Consider the following 25,039-nt stretch of genomic DNA (forward strand, 5'->3'; position numbering starts at 1 on the left):
CCTCTCGCCCCGCCCCTCCTCCCCGCGCCGCTCTCGGCCAATCAGCGCGCGGCGGCCCGGGCCCCGCCCCCGCGGTTCCGGGGCCTGCGGAGCCGGCCGGGGCGGAGGGCGGCGCCGCGGGGCGGGGGCGGATGGGGCCCGGCGGGCGGGGGTCGCGGGCGCGGGGCTCGCCGGGACGCCGGCGCCCGGGGCCGTGAGGACGAGGCGGCGCGGGGCCTGCCCGGCATGGGCCAGCCGCGGCCTGGCGGGGCCGAGCCGGCGGGGGGAGCGCGGGGCCGGGCCTGCGGGGCGGGCGGCCCGCCCGGGGGCTGAGGGAGAAGTGGGCGCGGAGGAAGGGGCCGAGCCTCGGCGGTGGGTGGAGCGGCGAGGGGGCGGGGGCTGGGCCGCGGTGCAGCGGAGCGGGCGCCTGTCCGGAGCGCGGCGGCGGCGCCGGAGGAGGCGGAGGCGGCCCTGACGAGCGCCCGGAGGTGGCGGCCGAGGCGCCGGGGGCCCCATGGGCGGGTGTGTGGGCGCCCAGCACGACTCCTCGGGCAGCCTCAACGAGAACTCGGAGGGCACCGGAGGTAGGTGAGCGCCAGGGGGCAGCCTCGGCCCCCCATTGTTCCCGGCCCGGGCCCGGCCACCTGTCCCGGCCCGCGAGCCCGCGGCCGGGGTCCCGCGCCCCTTTGTCATCCCTCCTCCGCGTCACTGCGCCCCGCTTCCGGCCGCCCAGGCCGCGGGGTCCCCCTTCCCCCTTCCCCTCCCCTCCCCTCCCCTGCTCTCCCGCCCGCCCGCCCGCCCCGCAGAAAGTCCTCCGCCCGGGCACGCCGCCCGCCCTCCCGACCCCGCGCGCGGCCGGGACGCTCGGCCCGGAGCTGCCCCCCGGCCCCGCGCCGGCGGTGAATTATGCAGGAGCGGATGGCGGCGCGGCGGGGCGGGGCGGGCCCACTGCCTCCCCCGGCCCGGCCCGCACCTTCCCCGCGGCTCAGCTTTCCGAGGCTCAGGTGACAGCCCGGCCCCTCCCGTTGGGCCATTTAAACCCGAGTCCTGAGCCCGGGGCCGCGGGCTCTTTCCCGGGGGCGGGAGCGGGCGGGGGACGTGGCTGCCCGCTGCCCGGGTGCGGGCCAGCTCGCCTTCGGGGTGGGCTAGTCAGATTCCGATCCGGCTGACGTCAGGGAAAGATGTAGGATAAAAGCACAAATGCACGGTGTCCGCCTTCCCGCAGGATCGGGTCCTTAAAAGTTTTCCTGCACGGAACGCGCTCCTACTTCATTGTATCCCAAAGAGTTTGCCGAGGAGAGGTCCTTAATTCATTAATCCTGCCTTTCCTTACGTGACCTTTTACCGAATCCATGCCATAGCTGTGTGCAGGGTAGTGTTTTACTTACAGAGGAAACCTCTAGGGATAACGGAGGAGTCGGTGTCGGTTTGGGTGCAACCTTATATTACGTAGATGTCTCCCATGAGGGGCCTATATGTATACGTTACTAAATGAAATCGTTTGGGGATAAAAGAGTTTACAACTTTTTCTTAGACTAAAAGTTGTTGCTTGCCCTATCCCTTAAGCTCCGTCCATGAACCAGGCGCACACCTAACTTTCCGCTAATGAATTTCCTGAATTGCATGATGCTTAGCCTCGCCACTTGATTAAAATCTCTGGGTGTCCTGCGTGATGGCTAAATCTTGGGCAAATAGTTGGAAAGGTCGGTGGAGTGTTTCTGAAAAAATTGTCCAGGAAAACTACTTTAGAGTGCATTTCAAGTCATACCAGACGTTTTTGGTGGCATATTAACAAAGATCCGCAGCGACAACAAAGCAGGAAGATAAAAAGTGTATGATTTAAACCACAAAACAGCCTTGGGTTAAGATCAAATTGGGGGTCACAGTGATTCTTCTTGCCATTAAAGTGGTACTTGTTATAGGTGGTGTTTAGTTTTAATTGTTTTACACTACGTTGAAATTCAAATAAACATTTTTTCTCTTCTTGGTAATAAACTTGAGCCAATTTATTTCTTGTGATAGTGTGACTTAATGACCAGCCATGTATGTTAGTGTGGGCTTTTAAGAGCATGAAGTCTTGGGTTTTGGCTATTTATCACCAGTGGTATCTAGTTATTTCGATAGATGGCTGTAGTATCAGTTTCTTTGAAAACTGAGTTCTCTGGACCTTAAGCAGTGCCATATTTTTCCAAATTAAAGTTTAGAAAAAAACTTTTTTTTTTTTGTTTTCTTCTGGAGAGAAGGCGTGGCCTTGGGGTGGAGAAAGGAGCTGTGAAGGATAAAGGATTATTTCTGGGATTTAGTTATAGAAGCCTCTATTCTCCATTATTGTCCTGATAGTTAGGAGTTAATTGTGGTTTAAAGGAATTAGTTCAGGTGAGCGGTTCAGGTTAACAAATTAAATAGCTCTTGCTTAGTACAGTAAGCTTTTGGTGGGAAGGGAAAGACTATTCTTCCTAAGAGTGTTGGCACAGATCCTTTGCATTTCAAACATTTAGTAGTGGTTAGTAGTTGTAATCTGGACATACGGGTTATGAAAATTTCCTTTATCAACATGGAATAAAGTACAGACTTCTGATGCTTTTCATGACAGATTTAAGATTTTCATGACAGATATACATTCACAGTTGTCCTGCAAACATCATATAATGGCAAATAATTGTGTGTATACCGAGAAAAATTTCCTTACTAGGTACAATACTTGTTTAAAGGAATTTGAGAAATTTTTGCAAAAAGACTAGAATGTGGAAATGACTTAATTCATGAAAGATTTGTGTTATTTGAAATCATTTCTAGCATCTTTCTTTGGCATACCTTGCCTAGAATTCAGTTTTTGAGTTTTAGCTACTTTGACCATCTTTTAATGCCTAATGTTAGTCAAGACAGATATATTTTAATAGGATTTAACAATTCTCTCCACAATTTCATGCTCCTAGGATTTTCTGTTGTTTTGACATTTTTAGATAGCATATTCTGTATGGTTGTCTGCCTTATTATGATGACATTGTGATGTTTAGGACGTCTAGATTAGATTTTAGCTCATGGTATTTGCTAAGGAATTAAATCTCGTACGATTTTTGAAAATAAGAATTATGGGGTGGGGGATTAATAAAATGAAATTAATTGAAGACAGCCAGCTCGATCCTTTGTTCTCTTTAATGACCATAGTGATGTACAAAGATTACTTGCTGCGTGTGTCATTTTCCATACATTGTGATATTCCAAAAGGACTGGCCTTGATGGTCACAAGTTTCCACGTTTACAGGAGGATAACAGAATAATGTACATTCACTTTTTAGTTTATGAAATATATTCTTATTGATTTCGTAGAGGAAGGGAGAGAGATGGAAACATCAATGATGAGAGAATCATAAGTAGGCTGTCTCCTGCATTCGCACCTGCATCTCCTTCCCTCCCTCCCATCCCCCCTTCCCCTCTGGGGATCAAGCCTGCAACCTAGGCATGTGCCCTGACTGGGAATTGAACCATGATCTCCTGGTTCATAGGTCGACACTGAGTCTGGAGCTAGTTTCATTTTTTTTTTAAATATATATTTTATTGATTTTTTACAGAGAGGAAGAGAGGGATAGAGAGTGAGAAACATCGATGAGAGAGAAACATCTATCAGCTGCCTCCTGCACACCCCCTAGTGGGGATGTGCCCGCAACCAAGGTACATGCCCTTGACCGGAATCAAACCTGGGACCTTTCAGTCCGCAGGCTGACGCTCTATCCACTGAGCCAAACCGGCGCTAATTTCATATAAAATTTGCCATATTAAGCCCTTATCAGAAATACAATTTGCAAATATTTTCTCCCATTTTGTAGATTATCTTACTTTCTAAAATGAATTCCAATTTATTTTTCCTTTTGTTACCTGTGCTTCTAGCTTAGTTTTATATATGTTTAATCCTTTGTTTATTGGGAGAGAGTAATTCTGTAATCAGTAATTCACAAATTTTTAACATTCTTTTTCTTTTTTTTAAAAATATTTTATTGATATTTTACAGAGAGGAAGAGAGAAGGATAGAGAGTTAGAAACATCGATGTGAGAGAAACATCGATCAGCTGCCTCTTGCACACCCACTACTGGAGATGTGCTCGCAACCGAGGTACATGCCCTTGACCGGAATCGAACCTGGGACCTTTTAGTCCGCAGGCCGACGTTCTACCCACTGAGCCAAACCGGATTCGGCTTAACTAACATTCTTAACTATGAATAGAAAGTTAAAATTTTAAGTTTATTTCCTCTGTCTAATCTGGTAAAAAGGTTGATTAGCATTGAAATGGTTTTTAGAAAGTTGACAAAGCTACCTTCCATTGGGCTAGTCCCACTCTTTTTAATTTTTACCTCCAAATTGGTACTCATATTTTCTATGTTTTATATAAAGTATAATATATTTTATAACTAGTGGCCTGCTGCACGAATCTGGCACACTAAGAGGAAATTAATTGTGCCAATAGTTGGTCTTCAGATACATTCTGCCGATGATGCTGGCTTCTTCAGCTTCGGAATGTTAACAAAAACAACAAAATTCAGGATTGACAATGATAGATCGAAACACACATGGAATTGGCACCTGTGAGAGCTTTATATTGAAATATGTATCATGCATGTACTACCCTGTTTCCCCGAAAATAATACAGTGTCTTATATTAATTTTTTCCCCAAAGTTGCGCTAGGTCTTATTTTCAGGGGATGTCTTATCTTTCCATGCGCTAGGTCTTATTTTCAGGGAAACACGGTAGTTAATGTTTATTTTTAAATTGTACCGACTGGTCGGTCAGATGGATGATTGGTCACTTAGACACACACACACACATATATGAATTTCTATATTTTCCATTCTGTTTTATATTTTTAACACCAAGAGTTGAAATCTCTTCCACCCACTCCACCCCCAGTTAAGATTATATTGGAATTTATGTTAGAAGGGATTTCAGAGAGGAAAGGAGAGGGAGAGAGAGATAGAAACATCAATGATTACAGAATCATAGGCTGCCTCCTGCACACCTCCTACTGGGCATGGAGCCTGCAACCTGAGCATGTTCCCTGACTAGGAATCAAACCATACCTCCTGGTTCAGGGGTTGATGTTCAACCACTGAGCCATGCTGGCTGAGCTGGAAAGGCGTTCATTATTAAAGAAGATTCTTATTATGGATATTAAATGTACTGTTTTTGTTTTTTTTTGTTTTTAATTCTGATTTTATTTAGGAGTCAGTTGCTAGTGCTATATATTGTACTATGGACAGAAGCTTTAAGCTTTTAGAAATGTTAGGAGTCTTTATTCCTCTGATTTTTGATAGCTTTAGTTTATATAACACCTCTCTTATGCAGCAATTTTAATAGATTTTATTTTGAAATCCTATCCTCTTACTGTAAATGCAAAACTTTGGCAGCAAATTTTGAGTGGTACTGTACTCAGTGAGTCTCCTAATGAGAATGATTATTGAGTATTAATCAATAAGGAACTTTTGCCATGATGTTAATGGTTAGTTATCTCTCATGTGGCTTTTGACCAAAACACATTCTTCTCTCGTTGCAAGAAAGCAGTGTGTTGGTTTTGGTAAGCAGCATGATCATGTTAATTGGGCATGGTGATCAGTTTGCCGATTTAGTGATTCTCTCATTTTTCCTTACCGCAGACCACCTGAATGGTTTATCTTCATTTGGTGGACCACTGCGCCTGATTCTCCCGTCGCCCCTCACCATCCTTACCCAGCTTTCTGCTTGTACTTATCGGGCAGTATTAGGCTACCAGTAAGCTCCTCATGATTCACTGGTAGTTCAAGGACCATAGGTTCAGACTTTATTAACGCATATGTACTTAAAAATGCATGTGTGTTGGCCAAGAACAATCAGTATGTATTCATCTTGCATCAGGTACTTTGACTTGCAGTCAGCAAGAATCAAGTTTGTTTCTGAGTATATTCCATCCGTAAATTGAGCTGAGAGGTTAAATATTGCTGAGTATACATTGGGTATTATACCATATTTTTGCATGTTTGAAATAGAACTTGTAGAAGTTTCCATTGTAGTTCTGTTTTCAGACATGAAATTCTGTTGAAGTTGGATAGCAAAGAAAAAATGTGTGAAAATTATTTAAAATAAATTTTACTTGTGTGGGGTCTTAATGATATATATTTGCTGAAGACTTCATTAGGAAATGAACTAGTGAGTTTGGGGCTTCTCTAAATTCTTACAAAAAACCCTACAGATAATTTTTGCATTGGTTCAGATAGTGCTATGTGAAAGAGTATCAAAGGGACAGAGTAACAAATAGTCCAGAACATTTAAGTGACAAATCTGGTTCATGATAAACTGTCATATTCAATTGGGGCAGACATTTTATTTTTTAGGTGAATTAAGGTGGTTCCTCTGAAACTTTAAAAATAGCCAGCCTCCATTATGTCTGATTTCTGCACTGTGAAAGCAAGTAATTTGTGATCTAATGGAGGAATCATACACTTAGATAATTAGGAAAAGTTTTAAGTCACTATGGCCATGCAAAAAGTAGTAGTAGGAAGTTCAGGGAGTAGTAATAGAGCAGGGCCAGAAAACTTAGCTAAAGAAGTGGCATAGGAAGTTGGTCTTGAAAGAGGAGCAGCCAAAACCGGTTTGGCTCAGTGGATAGAGCATTGGTCTGCGGACTGAAAAGTCCCAGGTTCGATTCCAGTCAAGGGCATCTACATTAGTTGCGGGCACATCCCCGGTGGGGGTGTGCAGGAGGCAGCTGGTCGATGTTTCTCTCTCATTGATGTTTCTAACTTTCTATCCCTCTCCTTCCTCTCTGTAAAAAAAAAAAAAAAAAAAAAAATATATATATATATATATATATATATATATATATATATATATATATATATATTAAAAAAAAAAAAAAGAGGAGCAGATGTAGAAAAGGCAGAAGGGCATTCTGTATATTCTGTATGCAGAGGAAATTACTTGTATAGAAATATGAAAACCAAACAAAACATGGCATTTGGAGGGACTGGCAAGTAGCTTGTGGAGTGGATAGGTGAAATGTGAAGTCAACCTTGGAAGGCATAGTTACAATAATTGGGCCAAGTTGTGAGACAATATTATCTATCCTAGTCTATATAATAAAAGCCTGATATGCTAAATGTCCGACCATTTGTCTGGTCGTTAAGACATGCATTGACCCCCAGGGGCCAGAAGCTCCGAACAATAGGTTAGCTTATTGATGGGGTTCAATTGATCAGGACTAGGCAAGATGGGCCAGACATGCCCTGGAGCCCTCCTGCAGTCCCTTCCCAGCCCGATCATGCCCCAGTGCGAGGGATTCCACTGGTGTGTGAATCTGCACCAGGCCTCTAGTATATACATAAAAGCTTTCTCTATATATAAAAGCCTAAGTGACCATTCGACCATCTGACTGGTAGCTATGACACTCAATGACCACCAGGGGCAGACACTCTGACTGGTAGCTATGATGTGCACTGACCACCAGGGGGCAGACACTCACTATAGGGGCTGCCGAGCGGTGATGACTTGGCAGCTGTAGTGACTTGGCAGCTGCGATTCTCGGGTGACGTACCCAGAACAGGAGAGGAGGAAGCCCAATTCTGGGGTCCATCACCTGAGAACCACCCTCTTGCCATCTGGCACCCTTCAGGGGATGTCAGAGAGCAGGTTTCGGCCCACTGGTGCACAAATCTGTATACCGGGCCTCTAGTAAGTAATACTGGTTAAACACTTTAAATTTTTGTTTTCTTTTTAAACATCTAACAGTTATACTAATTTCTATTCACTGCTACATTCTGAGGTTATTTTATATAGGTTTCTGATGTACTAGGTTGTCATAGTCTTTAATAGATCTTGTAATTTTGACATTTTAATGGATTGTCACATATTAAGCATAAAAATTGTTTTTGTTTTTGTTTTTAACGTGTACATATATGTATTTGCTCCAGATCTGTCTTTGTCTCTTGGGTCCTAGTTTTTTGGCATATGGAAAGAGATTGGGTTAAGATTTTGCAGCTTGCCTGAATTTTAATCTCTATTGAGAAAAGGCCTGCATTAGCAGTGGTCCTTTGGACTCTGTTCCTTCCATTGTTGAAAAAAGAGAAAGGATTAGATCTTTTTTTAAAAATATATACATTTCTGTTTTTGGGGGGTTTTTTTAGAGGTGGAGGTAGAGAAAGAGAGAGTGAAACATTGATGAGAGAGAGACATTGATTGGCTGCCGCCCAAAAGCCCTCTACTGAGGACCGAGCCCACAGCCTGGGCATGTGCCTTGACCGGTGCACATGGTCACCAGTGACCTCTCAGTGCAAGGGGAGACAACCAACCAAGCTACACTAGCCAGGGAAAATAGATAATTTTCACCAAGGCTATGTCTAATTCTTGTTTGACACATTTTAAAATAATTTTCAAGTATATTGAAAAGTTGAAAGACTAGTACAATAAACACTTGAATATCTGTCACCTAGATTGAACAAATGTGTGGGTACATACACATATACATTTGCTTAATTGAAAGTGAGCACAAACATCATGACACTTCAACCTGCATCTCTTAAAATTAGGGTTCTCCTACATAACCGCTGTCTCCTGCATAACAGCTAAATACCATTATTGCTCTTAAGAAGATTAACTATCATATTTCCTAATATCTAGTCCATAAGCAGAATCCCCCAATCATCCCAAAAGTGTTTTATAGCTTTTTTTATTCAAATTAAGATCTAATCAGCATTTAGACATTGCATCTGTTTGTCTCTTTAATCTTTTAAAATCTAAACAACTCCCCCTTTCCTTCCCTATGATATTGACTCTTCCACCCCCAACATTGATTTTATGAAGAGTCTTGTGGAATGTACCACACTGGATTTGTTTGTTTCTCTGTGGGAACATTTAGTGTATTCCTCTTGCCTCTGTATTTTCTTTAAATTGGAAATCAGGTAGATCTAATTCTAATAGAATATGATTATTTCTAGGTTACAATGGTCCCAAAATCCAAACTTTATCCAGTTCTTTTCTGCTAACTTTCACACTAGGATAGCTTTCATTAGTGAATAAGCCTGAGCCTGAGAAATCATTTGGTCTGGCCCTGCCAACCATTAGGGATGAGTTAAATGTTCGACCAAATATAGCAGGCTAATTTTTAAGTTGATAATTTTGTATGGATCCTCAAATGATGTTATAAATATCCAAGTGGCCCTGGCAGAAAAAAGATTCTCTACCCCTGCTAAACTTTCATAGAACTATTCTTTGAGTACTTATTTCCCTTCTCCCATTTTCCCCAACTGTCAGATGACAGTTTCCTTTATTGAGGAATAATTGACAAATATAATTTATATTGAAGTGTACAGCATCATGATTTGATAATAGTTTTTCAGTCTTTTAAGGTTTACAAATATAATTAACTAGAGGCCCAGTGCATGAAATTCATGCATGGGACAGGGTACCTTCAGCCCAGCCTGCACCCTTTCCAGTCTGGGATCCCTCTCACAATACTGGACTACTGCCTCCTAATTGCTTACCTGCCTGCCTGCCTGGTTGCCCCTAACTCCCCCCAACCCGCCAAACTGGTCACCTCTTACTGCCCCCCTGCTGGCCTGGTCACCCCCAGCCTCCAGTTATCTCCCTCTGCTGGCCCAGTTGCCCCTCATGGCACCCCTCCCCCCCTTCCCGCTGGCCTGGTCACCCCACACAGCCTGCTATTCAGTCGTTTGGTCATCCCTCACTAACCCTCCTGCTGGCCTAGTTGTAGAGACAGCCATCTTGTGAGGTGTGATGGTCAGTTTGTATATTACCTCTTTATTATATAGGATGAACACATGAGAAGAACGATGATTGTGATGGGCTTTTTGTTGTAAATTTTCTTTTTATAAAGTCTTCACATGCTTTTTATTCTTATGAGGACTCTGATCTTAAGGAAGGCTGATATTAATATCCTTATTACAGAGAAGGAAACAGGCATAGAGAAGTTTTAATCTGGATAAGGAATAAAAAGAGTAGTCCAAACTGTAAGCTCTGTCTGTTTTCTAATTCAGTATTCTCTCCACAGATGGTGAGGGATTTTGGTTGACTTCTTTCTTTGTAGCAGAAATGTGCCTGGGTGTTTCCCTTTATGGCAGTAAACACAGTTGAGCTGAAGTTAACTGAGTGTGGTTCTTAAGGATTCTTTGTGTTCATACTCCAAAGTGGAGATGGCAGCAATAAAAAATGAAGTGGGTAATTGTCTTCGATCTTAGTCAACAAATTATATTGCATCTCACAAGATAAAAATTTTGAACTGAGTTCTTAATTATCTAACTGGAACAAATGGGGAAAAGTAATAACTTTCATCTTTTGTGTCCCTTTACTCAGTTATCTTCTTCTTGTCATTGCCTCTGCTGCCTCTCCCAGACTGAATGTTTTCAGCTTAAAACTCAGTTTATTCAAGCCTGACTTGAATTTAATAGTTGAACATGTAGGGAAAAAAGTTTTCTTGAAGTGCAAGAAAAGAAGGCTTTGTCTAATCTGGAGGAAGCTTAATAAAGTTATTCTAGGCCTGTGATCATAAACCACACTTAGTGGAATATTAGAAAAATCTATCTCCCTCGAATCATAAAGTGATGATTATCCTAAGGGGTGAGTTGAAGGAGGTTACATGGAAGTCCTCTCTGTTTGGTGTAGCCAGCAGTTAAAGGATGGGACTAGAATTTGGAAGAGAAGGAGTGTCTGTACTTAGAATATCAACATATGGACATTTAGAAACACTTCCTGTTTTATAGTAGACTAGAGGATATGCAGGAGGCAGCTGGTTGATGTTTCTCTCTCATCAATGTTTCTGGTTCTCTATCCCTCTCCCTTCCTCTCTGTAAAAAATCAATAAAATGTATTTTAAACTAAAAAAAAAAAAAAAAGATACCTCTCTCCTTTCCCATGAATCTAACCCAAGGGCAGTACAGTTTCTGGTAGTTTTTCTGTTGTGATGTTTGCAGCAAACATCACTTTCTCCAAAACTTGATAGGGAGATAGAGAATTTGATATTTAAGTACCATTTCTGTTCTCTGGATTTTGTGTCAAACAAATCAAATAAAATACTATTTTTTTATGGTTCTATTTTACCTATTCTGATTCTTACCTGACTGCACTTGGAAACCCATTCAAGGAGAAGGACTTGGCAAATGAACAAAATTTTTAAGTAAAGCGTGTTTACCCACATTTTTTCCAGACTCTCTAACAAATCTTAGAATTTCTCAAGCAATGGAGACTTTTCATATTGATAAGGGAGACCATTTTTCTCCAGGCCTCCACTGGGGCTGCTGATCTGCCCCTCTTTCTGATCAGACCCCATTGATAGGCCCAGAGACGCAGACTGGCATAGAAACCAACCAATCACAACCAAATCTGGATCAACTGTGAGGAGCCAATGGCTGCCTAGGAGGTAGAGCTTTTGACGCTGACTGGCATAGAAACTGACCAATCAGATCCAAATTAGCCTGCAGAGGAGGGCAGTTGGGGGCAAGATCAGGCCAGAAGGGGAGAGCAGTTAGGGGCGATCAGGCAGGCAGGCAGGTGAGCTTCTAGGAGTCAGCAGTCCCAGATTGCAAGAGGGATATCCAATTGGAGAGGTTGCAGACTGGGCTGAGGGAACCACCACCACCACCCCTCCCCGTCCCGCCCCCCGCATGAATTTTGTGCACCAGGCCACTAGTATATAACTTTTTCCATACTAGGTTCCAAAATTCATGTTTTGTCTCATTTAGTATAAATTAGTGGTTCTCAAATGGGGATAGCTTTCCCTCCAGGGTATATTTGGTAATGTCTGAAGATGTTCAAACTTTTCCCTTTATATTTTATGTTTTCTATAAACAAGAAGCTTTACAAGTTTAAATAGATCCAAGTTAAACCTTTTGGGGTTGAGATCAGGCTGGCAAGGAAGGGCAGTTAGGGGCAATCAGGCAGTCAGGCAGGTGAGTGATTTGAAGCCAGCAATCCAAAATTGCAAGAGGGATGTCTGACCGCCTATTGGATTGGGCCTAAACTGATGGACGGACATCTCCCAAGGGGTTCCTGATTGGAGAGGGTACAGGCTGGGCTGAAGGACCCTCTCCCCACCCCACCTGTTACCCCCCGTGCACAAATTTTGTGCACTGGGCCCCTGGTGTAAGGATAAGAGGGGCCTGACTTTTTAATCTAGTTATAGGGTCATAGTCCTGGCACTTCTTGATTTTGAGCAAGTCTTTTATCCTTGATAGCTCTTACATTACTTCCTGTAAAATAGTAAAGGTGGCTTGTACCATCTAAGGTTTCCTCCACCTCTAAATCCTCAGACAGTAGAGATGCTATCCTATATAATAAAAGCCTAATATGCAAATTGGTTGAATGGCAGAACAACCGGTTGCTATGACTTGCACTGACCACCAGGAGGCAGACAGTCAACACAGGAGCTCCCACAGGGCCTAGGCTAGCCAAGGCAGGTGCCAGCAGCAGCCCCCCGATTGCCCCGCCAGTTGCTCCACAGATCAGCCCTGATCACCAGCCAAGCCTAGGGACCCTACCCATGCAAAGATTTCATGCACCGAGCCTCTAGTGGTTATGGTAATACCTGTTGGCATGTTAATGCTCTTATTTTAGGCATTTTAATCTCCATATCCTATTTTTATTTTGGCAGTTCGCTGCTTTAGATTAAGGGAATATATGTTTTAAGTATGTATATATAAATAGTGCATTCTGAATTTATGTAAGAATAAAATACTTTACAGAATCCTTTTAAGTTAGCACAATCTGCTATGGAATGGTTCTGTAGGATCTCTTCTTACCTCTTAAGGGTGACAGGAAAATTTCCCTTTTATTTTCATGATTTTAAGACTCGTTTTCTAAAGTGGGAGCATCATCTCAGTCCTAGTCTTTGCTGCTTTAAAGTCTTCGGAATTCTTTGAAACAACATATTGTCTTTTGACGGTGATCTCTTTAAATATCCTTTTTTCCTTTTAACCCCCCGTTGCCTGTTGTGTTAGGGAAAGTCTGCTGAAGGTATTTTGCCTTGAGGTGTCTCTTGATATTTACCTATGCATTATGACTTCTTGTTTCTTCATTTGAAGAATTCGATTATTAAATCAGGGTTTTTCAAAGCAGGGACAAAAGCAGGAAAATAACTGTGAACACATTTCACTTTGGAAATAATTACTTTTAATCAATAAAGTGTCGAAAATTAGTTTCTTGCAAAAGTGCATTCAATTGTGGAGCAAAAATATTTAAGATGGTGTTGCTATTTAAATCTGAGAAGCAAGCCTTTCTTGTTTTATTCCATGTTAAAGCTCTTTGTCACAGAGTGGGAAAGATAAGGGGTAGATGAATGTGATTTAAGAGGCTTCTGAGAAGATGAGTTTTTGGCAATGTCTTGATAAAAACTGGTATTTTCTTAGATGTCTTTTTAAAAAAATAGGTTTCTGCCCTAGCTGGTTTGGCTCAGTGGATAGAGTGTTGGCCTGCGGGCTGAAGGGTCCCAGATTCGATTCTGGCCAAGGGCACATTCCTGGGTTGTGGGCTTGATCCTGAATAAAGGGCATGCAGAAGGCAGCCACACAATTATTCTATCTCACCGTTGATGTTTTCTTCTCTCTCTCCCTCTCCCTTCCTCTCTAAAATCAATAGAATGCATGTTTTTTTAGATTTCTGCCTTAGCCTGTTGCTCTGTGGTTAGAGTGTCAGCCCAAGTGACTTGAAGGGTATCGAGTTGGATTCCAGTCAAGGGCACATACCTCAACTGCAGGCTCTATCACTAGCCCCTGATCAGGGCACATGCAGGAGGCAGCTGATGTATCTCTTTCATATAGATGTTTCTGTCTCTCCTCCTTTCCACTCGCTCAAAAAAAAAAAAAAAAAAAAAAAAAATCAATGAAAAAATATACTTGGATGAGATGAACAAAAAAAATTGTTTGATTTGTTTCTTTTTAAATAATTTTTATTGATTTCAGAGAGGAAAGGAGAGGGAGAGAAAAAGAAACAAAAATGATGACAGAATTATTGATCAGCTGCTTCCTGCATGTCCCCTACTGGGGATTCTGCAACCTGGGCATGTGCCCTTGATGGGAATTGAACCTGGGGCCCTTCAGTCCGCAGGCCGACAGTCTGTCCAAATGAGCCAAACATTCTAGGACCAATCTTTTGTTTCTTACATGCTTGCAGTAAAACTAAGTATGGTTGCTTGCCTGCAATTTAAAGATTTAGAAACAAATATGATTAATAAGAGCTGTTTTCTGTCTCTAACTTCATTATCAGAGCATAGTACTTACTCCTATTTATATGAGTAATATTGAACATCTGTTTTAATGTCAGGAGTCAGTTGTGTAAAGCAGGTACATCTAAAAGTTTCAGAGCATAAAATATCTAAATGAGTATACATATTTTATAGCTGTTTTTGCATAATTAAAAATGGTATATTTGGGGCAAATAGAGCTACTTAGCTCCTTAGGCTGATTTCTGTGTCCAACTATTTGCAGAAGTGCAGGTTTGTGATTTCAGCTAAAATCAAAACACAAGATTCTGTGAGCAAATTCTTAGAAAATATACTCTGATAAATGCACAGGAAGTGCATGACAATCAGAACAATTCTTTTTAAGATTAGGAAGGTTTACTGAAATACTTGTAGCTTTATTATAATACCAATCATCATTATTAATATGTTTTACAAATACTTAAGACCTCATAACAGCATAAATAACATAATTAACAAATATTTGTTTTAATAGGAGCATAGTCTTTTTTTAATATGTTTTTATTGATTTTAGAGTAGAGAGAGAGGAACATTGATGAAAACAGAACCACCATTTTGCTGTCTCCACCCCCCCTACTGGGAATTGAACCTGTAACAAACTCTCAGTGCATGGCACAACACTGAACCAATTGAACCACACTGGTCAGGGTTCACGGGAGCAAAAGTTTAAATGCTTTTGCTAAATGTTGTTTTACTTTTTACAATTAGTTCATTTTTAAATATATATTATTGATTTTTTTATTTTTTATTTATTTTTTTACAGAGGAAGGAAGAGGGATAGAAAGTTAGAAACATTGATTAGCTGCCTCTTGCACACTCCTCACTGGGTATGTGCCCACAACCAAGGTACATGCCTCTCCCCACCCCCCCCCCCTCCCCCCCGCTGCCACCACCAGAATCTAACCTGGAACCTTAGAGTCCACAGGCCGATGTTCTATCCACTGAGCCAAACTGGTTAGGGCCAGTTAGTTCATTTAACATAAGGTATTGAATAAGTTAGGTAATAAACTATATTTAGTTTCTTTAACATGAAGCTTTTAGCCTCAGTGAAAATTCTGCACTGCTCATTCGTTTCTCTAAATGAGAATGAGAAACCAATGTTGCAGAGTTTTTAAATTATTTTAGTAATGGACATTCGATAGTCAGATATTTTGTATTTCATATATTTGTTATATAAATAAAAACAATGAAGACGCAGACATAAAGGCAAGCTTACTTCATGTCACCAACTTATTTTTATTTACTTTTGTACAAAGTAATTACTTTGGGACTTTTGACAGCATATAGATTTGAAAATGGATGTGGAGTTATCATTATCCTTATACAGCATAATGTATCATGTATTCTTTTGATGGAACTTTGTTTTTATGGTTTTACAGATCCAGGAATGTGCAATAAAGCATTTTTTAATTTATAAGGAAGGTGCTTTTACTTTTACAAAGTATTGTCTACCTTTATTATGAGACTAGAGGCCCGGTACATAAAATTCCTGCTCTTGGGTCCCTCAGCTCGGCCTGCACCTTCTCTCAATCTGGGAGCCCAGGGGATGTCTGACTGACTGGGGAGGGGTGGACAAGGAGGGAGGAGCAGGCCTAAGCTCAGTCGGACATCCTCAGCGCTGCTGTGGAGGCCGGAGAGACTCCTGCCAGGGCGCTGTGCTCGCCAGCCAGCCGTGAGCCTGGCTGCTGGCTGAGCCGCACTCCCCCTGTGGGAGCGAGCGCACTGACCACCAGGGGGCAACTTCGGCGTTGAGCGTCTGCCCCCTGGTGGTCAGTGTGCATCATATCAACAAGTCTTACTGCTGTTCAGTTGATTTGCATATTAGTCTTTTATTTATATAGGATAGGATAGTTTTTCTGTTGGGTTCCTCTGTTTGAGGGCCTCTTTCAAGTGTCTGTGGTTTAAGTACTGAGGTTGTGTAGGTTTTGCTGCAATTTTTGCCTTGTGTTTCTCACAGTGACAGGCTTATATCAGGTTATCTGTCCAATAGATTTCATACAGATGAGGCTAGACAATTCTGTGGAACTACTCAGATAGACCTGAAAGTTTATTAAAATACATATCTACCCATCACGTCCTGTCTCCCACTTTCTACTCAGTAAACTAATGTTTGGTGTACTCTGTAAACTATTTCTGAGTCATCTAAAAATTAAAGTAGCAGAAAATGAAATTTATCTTTCATTTTACCTTCTTGGTGGGATCAGTAGGAGGTGGATTGTGATTATCTAGTACATTTGAGACACTTTTTGGCGAATAATCCTCGACCTGCATTTATCTGTATTTTTTGTAAGATGCAGTAAAAAGTCTTAGCAGATTGTATTTCTCACATTTGAATTAAACCTGCTAGTAAATAATTTTCCTTCTCTGCTATGTACACCCTTTTAGAACTCAACTGGTTTGCATTTCACCAGGATAAGTTAGAGGGCCAAAAAGTACAGTGAGTCGAAGTATTGAGTGTTTTAAGAGAAAAACAGCTGGCCAGTAGCATGGTGTGCCACTGTGAAGGTGAGAGGATGAGAACTGATGTGTGCTGCCTGGAAATAAAGTGCTAGATGGGCTGAAGAGAGCATGGTTTAATTCAAGTGTGGAACTACATATGCCTGTGCCTTGCAGCATTAATTGGTCCTGTCTGGCATTACATTGGCCAGAAATATTAATTGGCCAGAAACAGTCTGGTATGGGATGTAGATTGGCCAGGCTGGAGTAATTTTGTTTTATTTCTGTAATGAATAGCCCAAATTTAATTTGGCCCTAGGCCAGTGAGGGAGTGGTTAATTTCATGGATTCCTTAGAACCATTTTGGCAGTAATTTCTTTTAAATTAGTGTTCTTCCTACAATTAAATATAGAACATTGAATTTTGACATACACCCTCTCCTTCCCACCTGCTCTGTCATTTATGTCCCACCCACTCTTAGCCAATACTTTAGTGTTTTTACCTATTCTCCCATCTATCAAACTGGTTCTTAGGTATGGCACTGATGAGGGAAGATGGGTTCTGTACGTCAGTGTGAGGTCAGTGACTGTGGGCCAGGTAAGTAAGAGAGCAGAGACATGGCATGCGACTAGTCCTAGCACTTCTGCTCTGTAACATTCTCTAAGGAGCTGTACTGCCACTTAGGGCGAAACAGGATGGACTCCTGTCCTCTGTTTTTCTTCTCTTGGATGGAAAGTGGAGTAGGGTTTTGTAGTTCTGTTCCCGTGGTTGGAGTGTCTCACCTGTTCCAATCCTAGTTCCTCCAAAGAGTGAAGCACTGGTTCTGCCCCCTTTTGTCACCCCTTTCTAAATTGGCTCCTGTGTGAATTTCAGAGCAGGGCACTCAACAGCTCCTTGATTGAAGTCCCAAGAGGGGTTTCCTCGTGCAGCTGGTAGTTTAGTTGTCCTTCTCTCACCACAAAGCAGTCTTTTCCCTCTGCCATTTCTCAGAAGTTCCTATTTACTGGCTTCGTAAGTCCAGGGGTTGTGACATTCAAGCTACTGTTGCCATTTGGTTTTCCCTAGTATCTTACATCTTAAGGTATCTCTCTTTTGTGGCACCCTTTAACTCTTTTAATTTTAAAAATATATAAATTAATTTCAGAGAGAAAGAGGGAGAGAGAGATAGAAACATCAGTGATGAGAGAGAATCATGTATTTGCTGCCTCCTGCACACTCCCTACTTGGGATCAAGCCCGCAATCCAGGCATATGTCCTTGACCGGAATCAAACCTGGGACCCCCCCTCCCACCCCTATCCCCCATTCCACAGGCCAACGTTTTATCTGCTAATCCAACCAGCTAAATAAACTCCTTTTATTTTATTTTTTTTATTTTTTTTTTAAAATATATTTTATTGATTTTGTACAGAGAGGAAGGGAGACAGATACAGAGTTAGAAACATCGATGAGAGAGAGTCATTGATCAGCTGCCTCTTGCACCCCCCCCACTGGGGATGTGCCCGCAACAAAGGCACATGCCCTTGACCGGAATCGAACCTGGGACCCTTCAGTCCGCAGACCGACGCTCCACCACTGAGCCAAACCGGCTTCGGCTAAATAAACTCCTTTTAAATCCTGTCCTTATTGTCCCGTGAAACACTTGATACTGTTTTTCTAGGTAATTTTTAAATCATCCTTTGAAAGAGGCATACCACGTAGAAAAGAACTCCGAACTTGTCACTGGAAGTTTTGGGTTGAGCCATCTAATGTCTCCATTTGCTCTTATCGTTCTAAATTAGGTTAGGGGAATTTTAGAATGCAAGAATTAGCTAGTAGGCAAACTTCTAACTATAATTTGGTAAAAGAATCAAAGGGGAATGACCAGATAATTTTGAACACATACATCTTTTGTAAATTTTGGTTTTGATGTTAGCCTTTTATTCTCAGTTGCTTTAGGTCGCAACCAGCCTTTGAAAAAGGAGAAACCCAAATGGAAAAGCGATTACCCCATGACAGATGGACAGCTGCGCAGCAAAAGGGATGAATTTTGGGATACTGCACCAGCTTTTGAAGGCCGTAAAGAGATTTGGGATGCCTTGAAGGCTGCAGCGCATGCTTTTGAGAGCAATGATCATGAACTGGCACAAGCAATCATCGATGGTGCAAACATAACGTTACCACACGGTAGGTGGTCCTCAAGGACAGCGGGACCCAGTGGGCTCCTGTCTAATAATAACAAACCAAACGGGAAGTGTTCATTTACCTGCAATGCATTATTCCACCTTTTTTCCCCTAAGGGAGCATTTCTCTGTGCTTCTTTGTATATGTTTAACTAGAGATAGGTTTACTTGATATGTCTACATTCTAATTTGAAAATACTTTTAATCTCAAGAAATAGAACTGTTGTTCCCTTATTAGCTTGTATTTTCTAGCTTTCTTGTTTTTCTTTTTTTTTCTTCTTTTTTAAATATATTTTTTATTGATTTTATACAGGGAGGAAGGGAGAGAGATAGAGAGTTAGAAACATCGATGAGAGTGAGTCATCGATCAGCTGCCTCTTGCACACCCCCTACTGGGGATATGCCCGCAACCAAGGTACATGCCCTTGACCGGAATCGAACCCGGGACCCTTCAGTCCCCACGCCGATGCTCTATCATTGAGCCAAACCAGTCCCGGCTGTATTTTCTAGCTTTCATACAACCTAGTCCTCTATCAAGGTCCCACTTTCCTAGAGCTTCTACTTCACTGGTTTTCACCTGCACAAAAATGGCAGTCTCAGATGTAGATCTCAGAAGTCATAGGGACTCTGTGGATGCTTCTTTAGTCATACCTTCTCATCAAGACTATTTTTAGCATATATTTAGAAGTGATCCTAAGGACAGTGTCTGTGATTGCAGCTCTGAGCATTATTAGAAACCTTTGCTTAGGAAAGTGAAAGCCGTTTTTTGTTTTTTTGTGTGTGTGTTTTTTTAAATACGTTTTTTTTATTTTTAGAGAGGGGAAGAGAGAGGGTTAGAGAGAGAGAAATATTGGATAAAAGAGGAACATTATCTATCAGCTGCCTCCTGTACACACCCCTGCTGGAGATTGAGCCTGCAACACGGGCATGTACCTTGACCTGGAATTGAACTGGTGACCTCTTGGTTTCTGGGTTGATGCTCAACTGCTGAGCCACACCAATCGGACATGGAATGTGAAAGCTTTGAATATTTTCCAGACACACACATATACTGGACCCATGCACATCCTTTTGCTCGGTCTCCTTGATTAGATGCAAAAATGCTTATGCTATATAAGATTTAGGTGTAGATTTTTATTTTTATATTTATAAACTTATTTTTCCCTTCAGTTTTTCAAGTGAATATTTTTCCAAGTTCCTTTAGCCATACATACACACACACACACACACACACACACACGCACGCACGCACGCACGCACATATATATGTATATACATATATATGCGCCCAATGCACTAAATTCATGCAAAAGTAGACCTTCCTTCCCTGGCTGCCAGCACCAGTTCCCCTCTGACACCCAGGACCCAGGCTTCTCTTGCAGCCCCAGCTTCATCCAGAAGGTGATCTGGAAAGACGTCCAGTCTAGCATATTATGCTTTTATTAATATGCTAATTAGACCTGACAGCCAACAACCTTCCGGATGGAGCCGAGGCGGCAGAGGTGGTTAGGGGCGGTTAGGCAGGCAGGCACAGTGGTTAGGGGCGAGCAGGCAGGCAGGCGAGCAGTTAGGAGCCAGTGGTCCCAGATTAGGAGAGGGATGTCTGACTGCCAGTTTAGGCCTGATCCCTTTGGGCCTAAACTAGCAGTTGGACATCTCCCAAGGGGTCCTGAATTGCTAGAGGGTGCAGGCCAGGCTGAGGCCTTCCCCACCACACACCCCATGCACAGATTCAATGCATTGGACTTCTGGTAGATAATACAAGTCTAAGTAACCATCATGGTGGAACAGCACTGGTCGCTGTGATGCTCACTGATCACCACAGGGCAGACACTCAGCACAGAAGCTGCCCCCTGGTGGTCAGTGCGTTCCCACAGGTGAGCACTGCTCAGCTAGAGCTAAGGAGCAGCAAGCAGCTAGGTGGTAAGGAGCAAGGGATCCTGGACTGCAGCCGAACATCCCCCGAGGGCTCCCGGACCAGAAGGCGGCACAGGTCAGGCTGAGGGACACCCCCCCAATACCCCCTTCCAGTGCACCGGGCCTCTAATGTATATATATTCAGCTGTTGTAAGCAGTGTTTCCTATTTTTATTATATTGTACTTTCATTGTTCCTTTTTCATTATCTTCTTTTGTTTATATTTTCAGAGGTACCGGGCCTTTTAATCATCCGCTTTATGTCCTTTTACACTTTTTAAAATAAAAGGTATTTAACTGTCTTTCCCAATTTTCTAAATTTCCATTAATTTTCTGAATGAACTCTGATTCCAATAAACTTTTTGCCCTGACTGGTGTGGGTCAGTTGGTTGGGTCCCATGTATCAAAACATTGCTTGTCCAACTTCACAGATTATTTTTATTGATAATTTATGACCCTGGATATTTAATTTGGGGAGAGGATAACCATAAAATGAAATCATATTTGACTTTATGGTCTGGATTTCCCCCTCTTTAGATTTACTTTAATGAGATGAGGCACGTGAAAATGCTTCACAAACATTTGATGAAACTGTAAAACGTTTGCAGCTGGCTATAAAGCAGGTTGGGTTTCTGGACTTAAGAAAATCCAAGGAGGCTAATCTCTAAGGAGAGGAAGCTGGGCGTTGCTATGTGATGTCATTACCCAGTGCCCACTTCAGCCGTTTCCTGGCTGGGCAGTGGCTACATTTTGTGCCATGGGGTCTTGGCAGCATTGGCTACAATTTGGTGGGGTGTTGCTCCAGGGTGGTGGCAGGGCTTGTGTCCCACCTGGGGGAAGCCGAGTGTTGGTTTGTGAGTGCCAGGTCCATGGTGCCATTTATTTTTAAATGGTCTGTGTGTGTCACAGCAGTTCCTGCATTGAGCATCTGCCCCTGGTGTTCAGTGCATGTCATGGCAGCTCCTGCATTAAGCATCTGCCCCCTGATGGTCAGCGCATGTCATAGCTACCAGTTGGACAAACGGACACTTAGCCTTTTATATATTGTATATAGGTTGTTACTGTAATGTGATGGTTACTAGTTTCTAGTGTGGGGAACTGCTAGTGATCACAACTGTGCTTGGAGTATATCCATTTCTATGGTGTAATAGCAATATTCAGATTCATTAGTGAACAGCACAGGCTGAGTAATGTTGTTAAAAAAGAAGAAAGGGGACAAACATGTATGTTATGCATGGTGTCTTAACTGCCCTCTTACTTTCTCACCCCAGCTCATCCTATCCTATATAATAAAAGAGTAATATGCAAATTGATCATCACTCCAACACACAAGATGGCTGCCCCCATAAGATGGACATAAGGTGGACATAAGATGGCTGCCACAAGATGGCCAGCAGGGGAAGGCAGTTGAGAAGGACCAGGCTTGCAGAGGAGGGCAGTTGAGGGGGACCAGGTGTTGGTGTCCCTCGTTAGGGCATCATAATGCCAGGGTTCTTTCCCCAGCCTTACAAAGGGTTCAGCATTCTGGAGAAAGGGGCTGCACATAGCTGATTAAGAAGGAGTCCAAAGACGCATGATATTTTTGAAAGGCATTGGGGGTCAGAGGAGCTTCAGCTGAAGGAGCTAGAAGACCCTTCCTGGAGCACGTGCAGTGCTTTTATTCACACAGTTTATCCTAAGGCAAGGTGGAGATAATACACTTCAAAAGGTAAGTTATCAAAGGGTAGACTACAGAAGCATTATCAGTTTGGGGAATAGCCTACAGCTGTTCAGATGTTTGACCAACAGGTGTCAATAAAATGCCCTGAGCTGTCTGACAGTTAACAATTGTCCTATTCAGTTTTGGGGGAAGTACCATTTAGCCATTTCCAACAGGTAAATTACATATGTGGTTCACCCTTGTTGAGCCACCCAAGTCCCATCAACCTTGTGACAGAACTCTTTAATTATTACATGTTGGAATTGGTTCTCGGTACCATGTCTGCAGGGGAGGGCAGTTAGGGGGTAACCAGGCCTGCAGGGGAGGGCAGTTAGGGGTGACCAGGCCTTCAGGGGAGGGCAGTTAGGGGTGACCAGGCCTGCAGGGGAGGGCAGTTAGGGGCAATCAGGCTGGCAAGGGAGTGGTTAGGGGATGATCAGGCTGGCAGCCAGAAGCGGTTAGGGGCAATTAGGAAGGCAGGCAGGTGAGCAGTTGGGAGCCAGCAGTCCTGGATTGTGAGAGGAGCAGCAGTTGTGGGGTCCCAGATTAGAGCGGGTGCAGGCTGGGCTGAGGGACACACCCCACTCCCCTCATGCATGAGTTTTGGGCCTCTAGTTTTACATAACGAGAAGACAGACCTGATGGAACCCATGGTGGGCTGGTGACTGTTGAGGTCTCATTTCTAATGCTTTGTATTTTCAGTCTGTTGATAGTGACCATAAAGATCAGCTTATTAACTCATTTGTTCATTGATAACCATTTCTCAGTGTTCCACTCCCCATATTTATTAGCTTGTATTTAAGTGTTTTGAGTATGGTAGATGTTTTTTACCCAAATTGAAAATCAGCTAACATTAATGTTTCAGTTTGCGTAAAGGACACATTATGAGTAACCTTACAATAAAACATTTATTAAGCATGCTTTCAAGCTTCCCCTAAGGAGAAGACCTAATCATTATAAAGCAGTTCATGCTTTATTAAAAAATTAGTCATTAGTATTGTACTTTCTTAAACCATAAATGTCTTTTTCCTTCTGAGTGCTAGCTGGTTATAAATTTAATACCCCTTTTGTTCTCCCTTTTTAACCCACAGCTTCTCTATAACATTGACTAATTGGGGTTAATAAAACACCTCCGTCATCCCTGTGGTAATTGTGCTGAGATTAATACATAAGCCATGAGCCAGTGGCATCTTGAGTTTGTGGTCTTCTTGTAAGGGCCCTGGCCAAGTACTTTGATTTAGAGAGTCTAGGCCAGTGGTTAACAAACTGCGACTCGAGAGCCACATGTGGCTCTTTGGCCCCTTGAGTGTGGCTCTTCTACAAAATACGTGCAGGCGCGCATGTACAGTGAGATTGTGGCCCATGAGCAGAAGTCTGTTTTCAGCTCTCCAAAGAAATTTCAATCATTGTACTGTTGATATTTGGCTCTGTTGATTAATGAGTTTGCCAACCACTGGTCTAGGCAATAAGAAAACCACTCTAGAATACTGCTGTGTTACAGTGAATTAGGTTTAGATATCCTTTTTTTGCTTTTGCTTTTTTAAGGCAGTTGATTCTTTCTTGAAAAGATATCCCAGTGCAATTTGAATCTCACCTTAATTTGGTCTTAAGCATTAGTGATGTTAGTAAATTTGAATTATGTGTGCTCTCTTTTCCTTTATTCTTTAATGACTTAAAAGAGATGAGGGTAAGGAGCTAGAGCCCTGGTTGATGTAAAATAAGATAGACATTCAAATAATTGGTGATGGGACATTATTACTGATGGTCAGTTGACAGTGACTGACATTATTTTAATGTTTTTCCCTATAATGGCAGGAGATGCTAGAGCATTTGTTTAGATTAAACTCTTACATCTTCTTCCTGAAGGTTCACTTACAGAGTGCTACGATGAACTGGGAAACAGATACCAGCTTCCAGTCTATTGCCTGGCACCACCTATCAACATGATAGAGGAAAAGAGCGACATAGAGACTCTGGATATTCCTGAGCCACCTCCTAATTCTGGATATGAATGTCAGCTCCGTTTGCGCCTTTCCACTGGCAAAGACCTCAAGCTTGTAGTGCGCAGCACAGACACAGTGTACCACATGAAGAGGCGGCTCCACACAGCAGAGGGAGTGGAGCCGAGCAGTCAGCGGTGGTTCTTTTCTGGCAGACCTCTCACCGACAAGATGAAGTTAGAAGAGCTGAAGATCCCAAAGGACTACGTTGTACAGGTTATAATGAGCCAACCTTTGCAAAACCCAGCACCAGTTGAGAACTGATCTGGTCCTATTGGCTGGTCCCCAGGTCCCTCCCGCTCCTTTGTATTGTTGTTTCCTACTCCATGGCGTGAAATTTATTTTCACTGCTCTGAATTCCGTATAATGGATTTCGTTCTGAGGAATTACCAGTGAAAATTCCATCTGTGATGGAGACCAACAAAAATAATTAATAAAACACAAAGAGCTAGCATTTGAGACTCATGTAATTACAATTTCTAATTTGAGGGGCAGTTAGAAATAGATAACCATTTATTTTAAAATACTCAGCAATTATATAATGGCTGTATTTAAATGATTTGGACTGTACATAGAACATTGCATCAAGGAACAGCACCAAGCACCTTGTGAATACAG

General features: G+C 42.6%; 1 protein-coding gene across 3 annotated transcripts; it reads left to right on the forward strand.

Moving 5' to 3' along the window:
• The first annotated feature begins 205 nt into the window (after positions 1-205).
• Positions 206-24,875, forward strand: UBTD2 (ubiquitin domain containing 2). 3 transcript variants are annotated; one of them, XM_036424762.2, is made up of 3 exons: positions 206-567; positions 18,575-18,811; positions 24,288-24,875. In XM_036424762.2, the coding sequence occupies exons 2-3, from the start codon at positions 18,637-18,639 to the stop codon at positions 24,683-24,685; spliced, it is 573 nt and encodes a 190-aa protein (XP_036280655.1). In that variant the 5' UTR covers positions 206-567; positions 18,575-18,636; the 3' UTR covers positions 24,686-24,875. The 3 variants fall into 3 exon arrangements, with proteins under 3 accessions (XP_036280655.1, XP_036280652.1, XP_036280653.1); XM_036424759.2 differs by having other exon boundaries at positions 364-563; XM_036424760.2 differs by lacking the exon at positions 206-567 and adding an exon at positions 16,615-16,648.
• Positions 24,876-25,039: the final 164 nt, after the last annotated feature.

Source organism: Pipistrellus kuhlii, unplaced genomic scaffold (genome assembly GCF_014108245.1).
Source record: "Pipistrellus kuhlii isolate mPipKuh1 unplaced genomic scaffold, mPipKuh1.p scaffold_m20_p_8, whole genome shotgun sequence".
Taxonomy (NCBI): Eukaryota; Metazoa; Chordata; class Mammalia; order Chiroptera; family Vespertilionidae; genus Pipistrellus; species Pipistrellus kuhlii.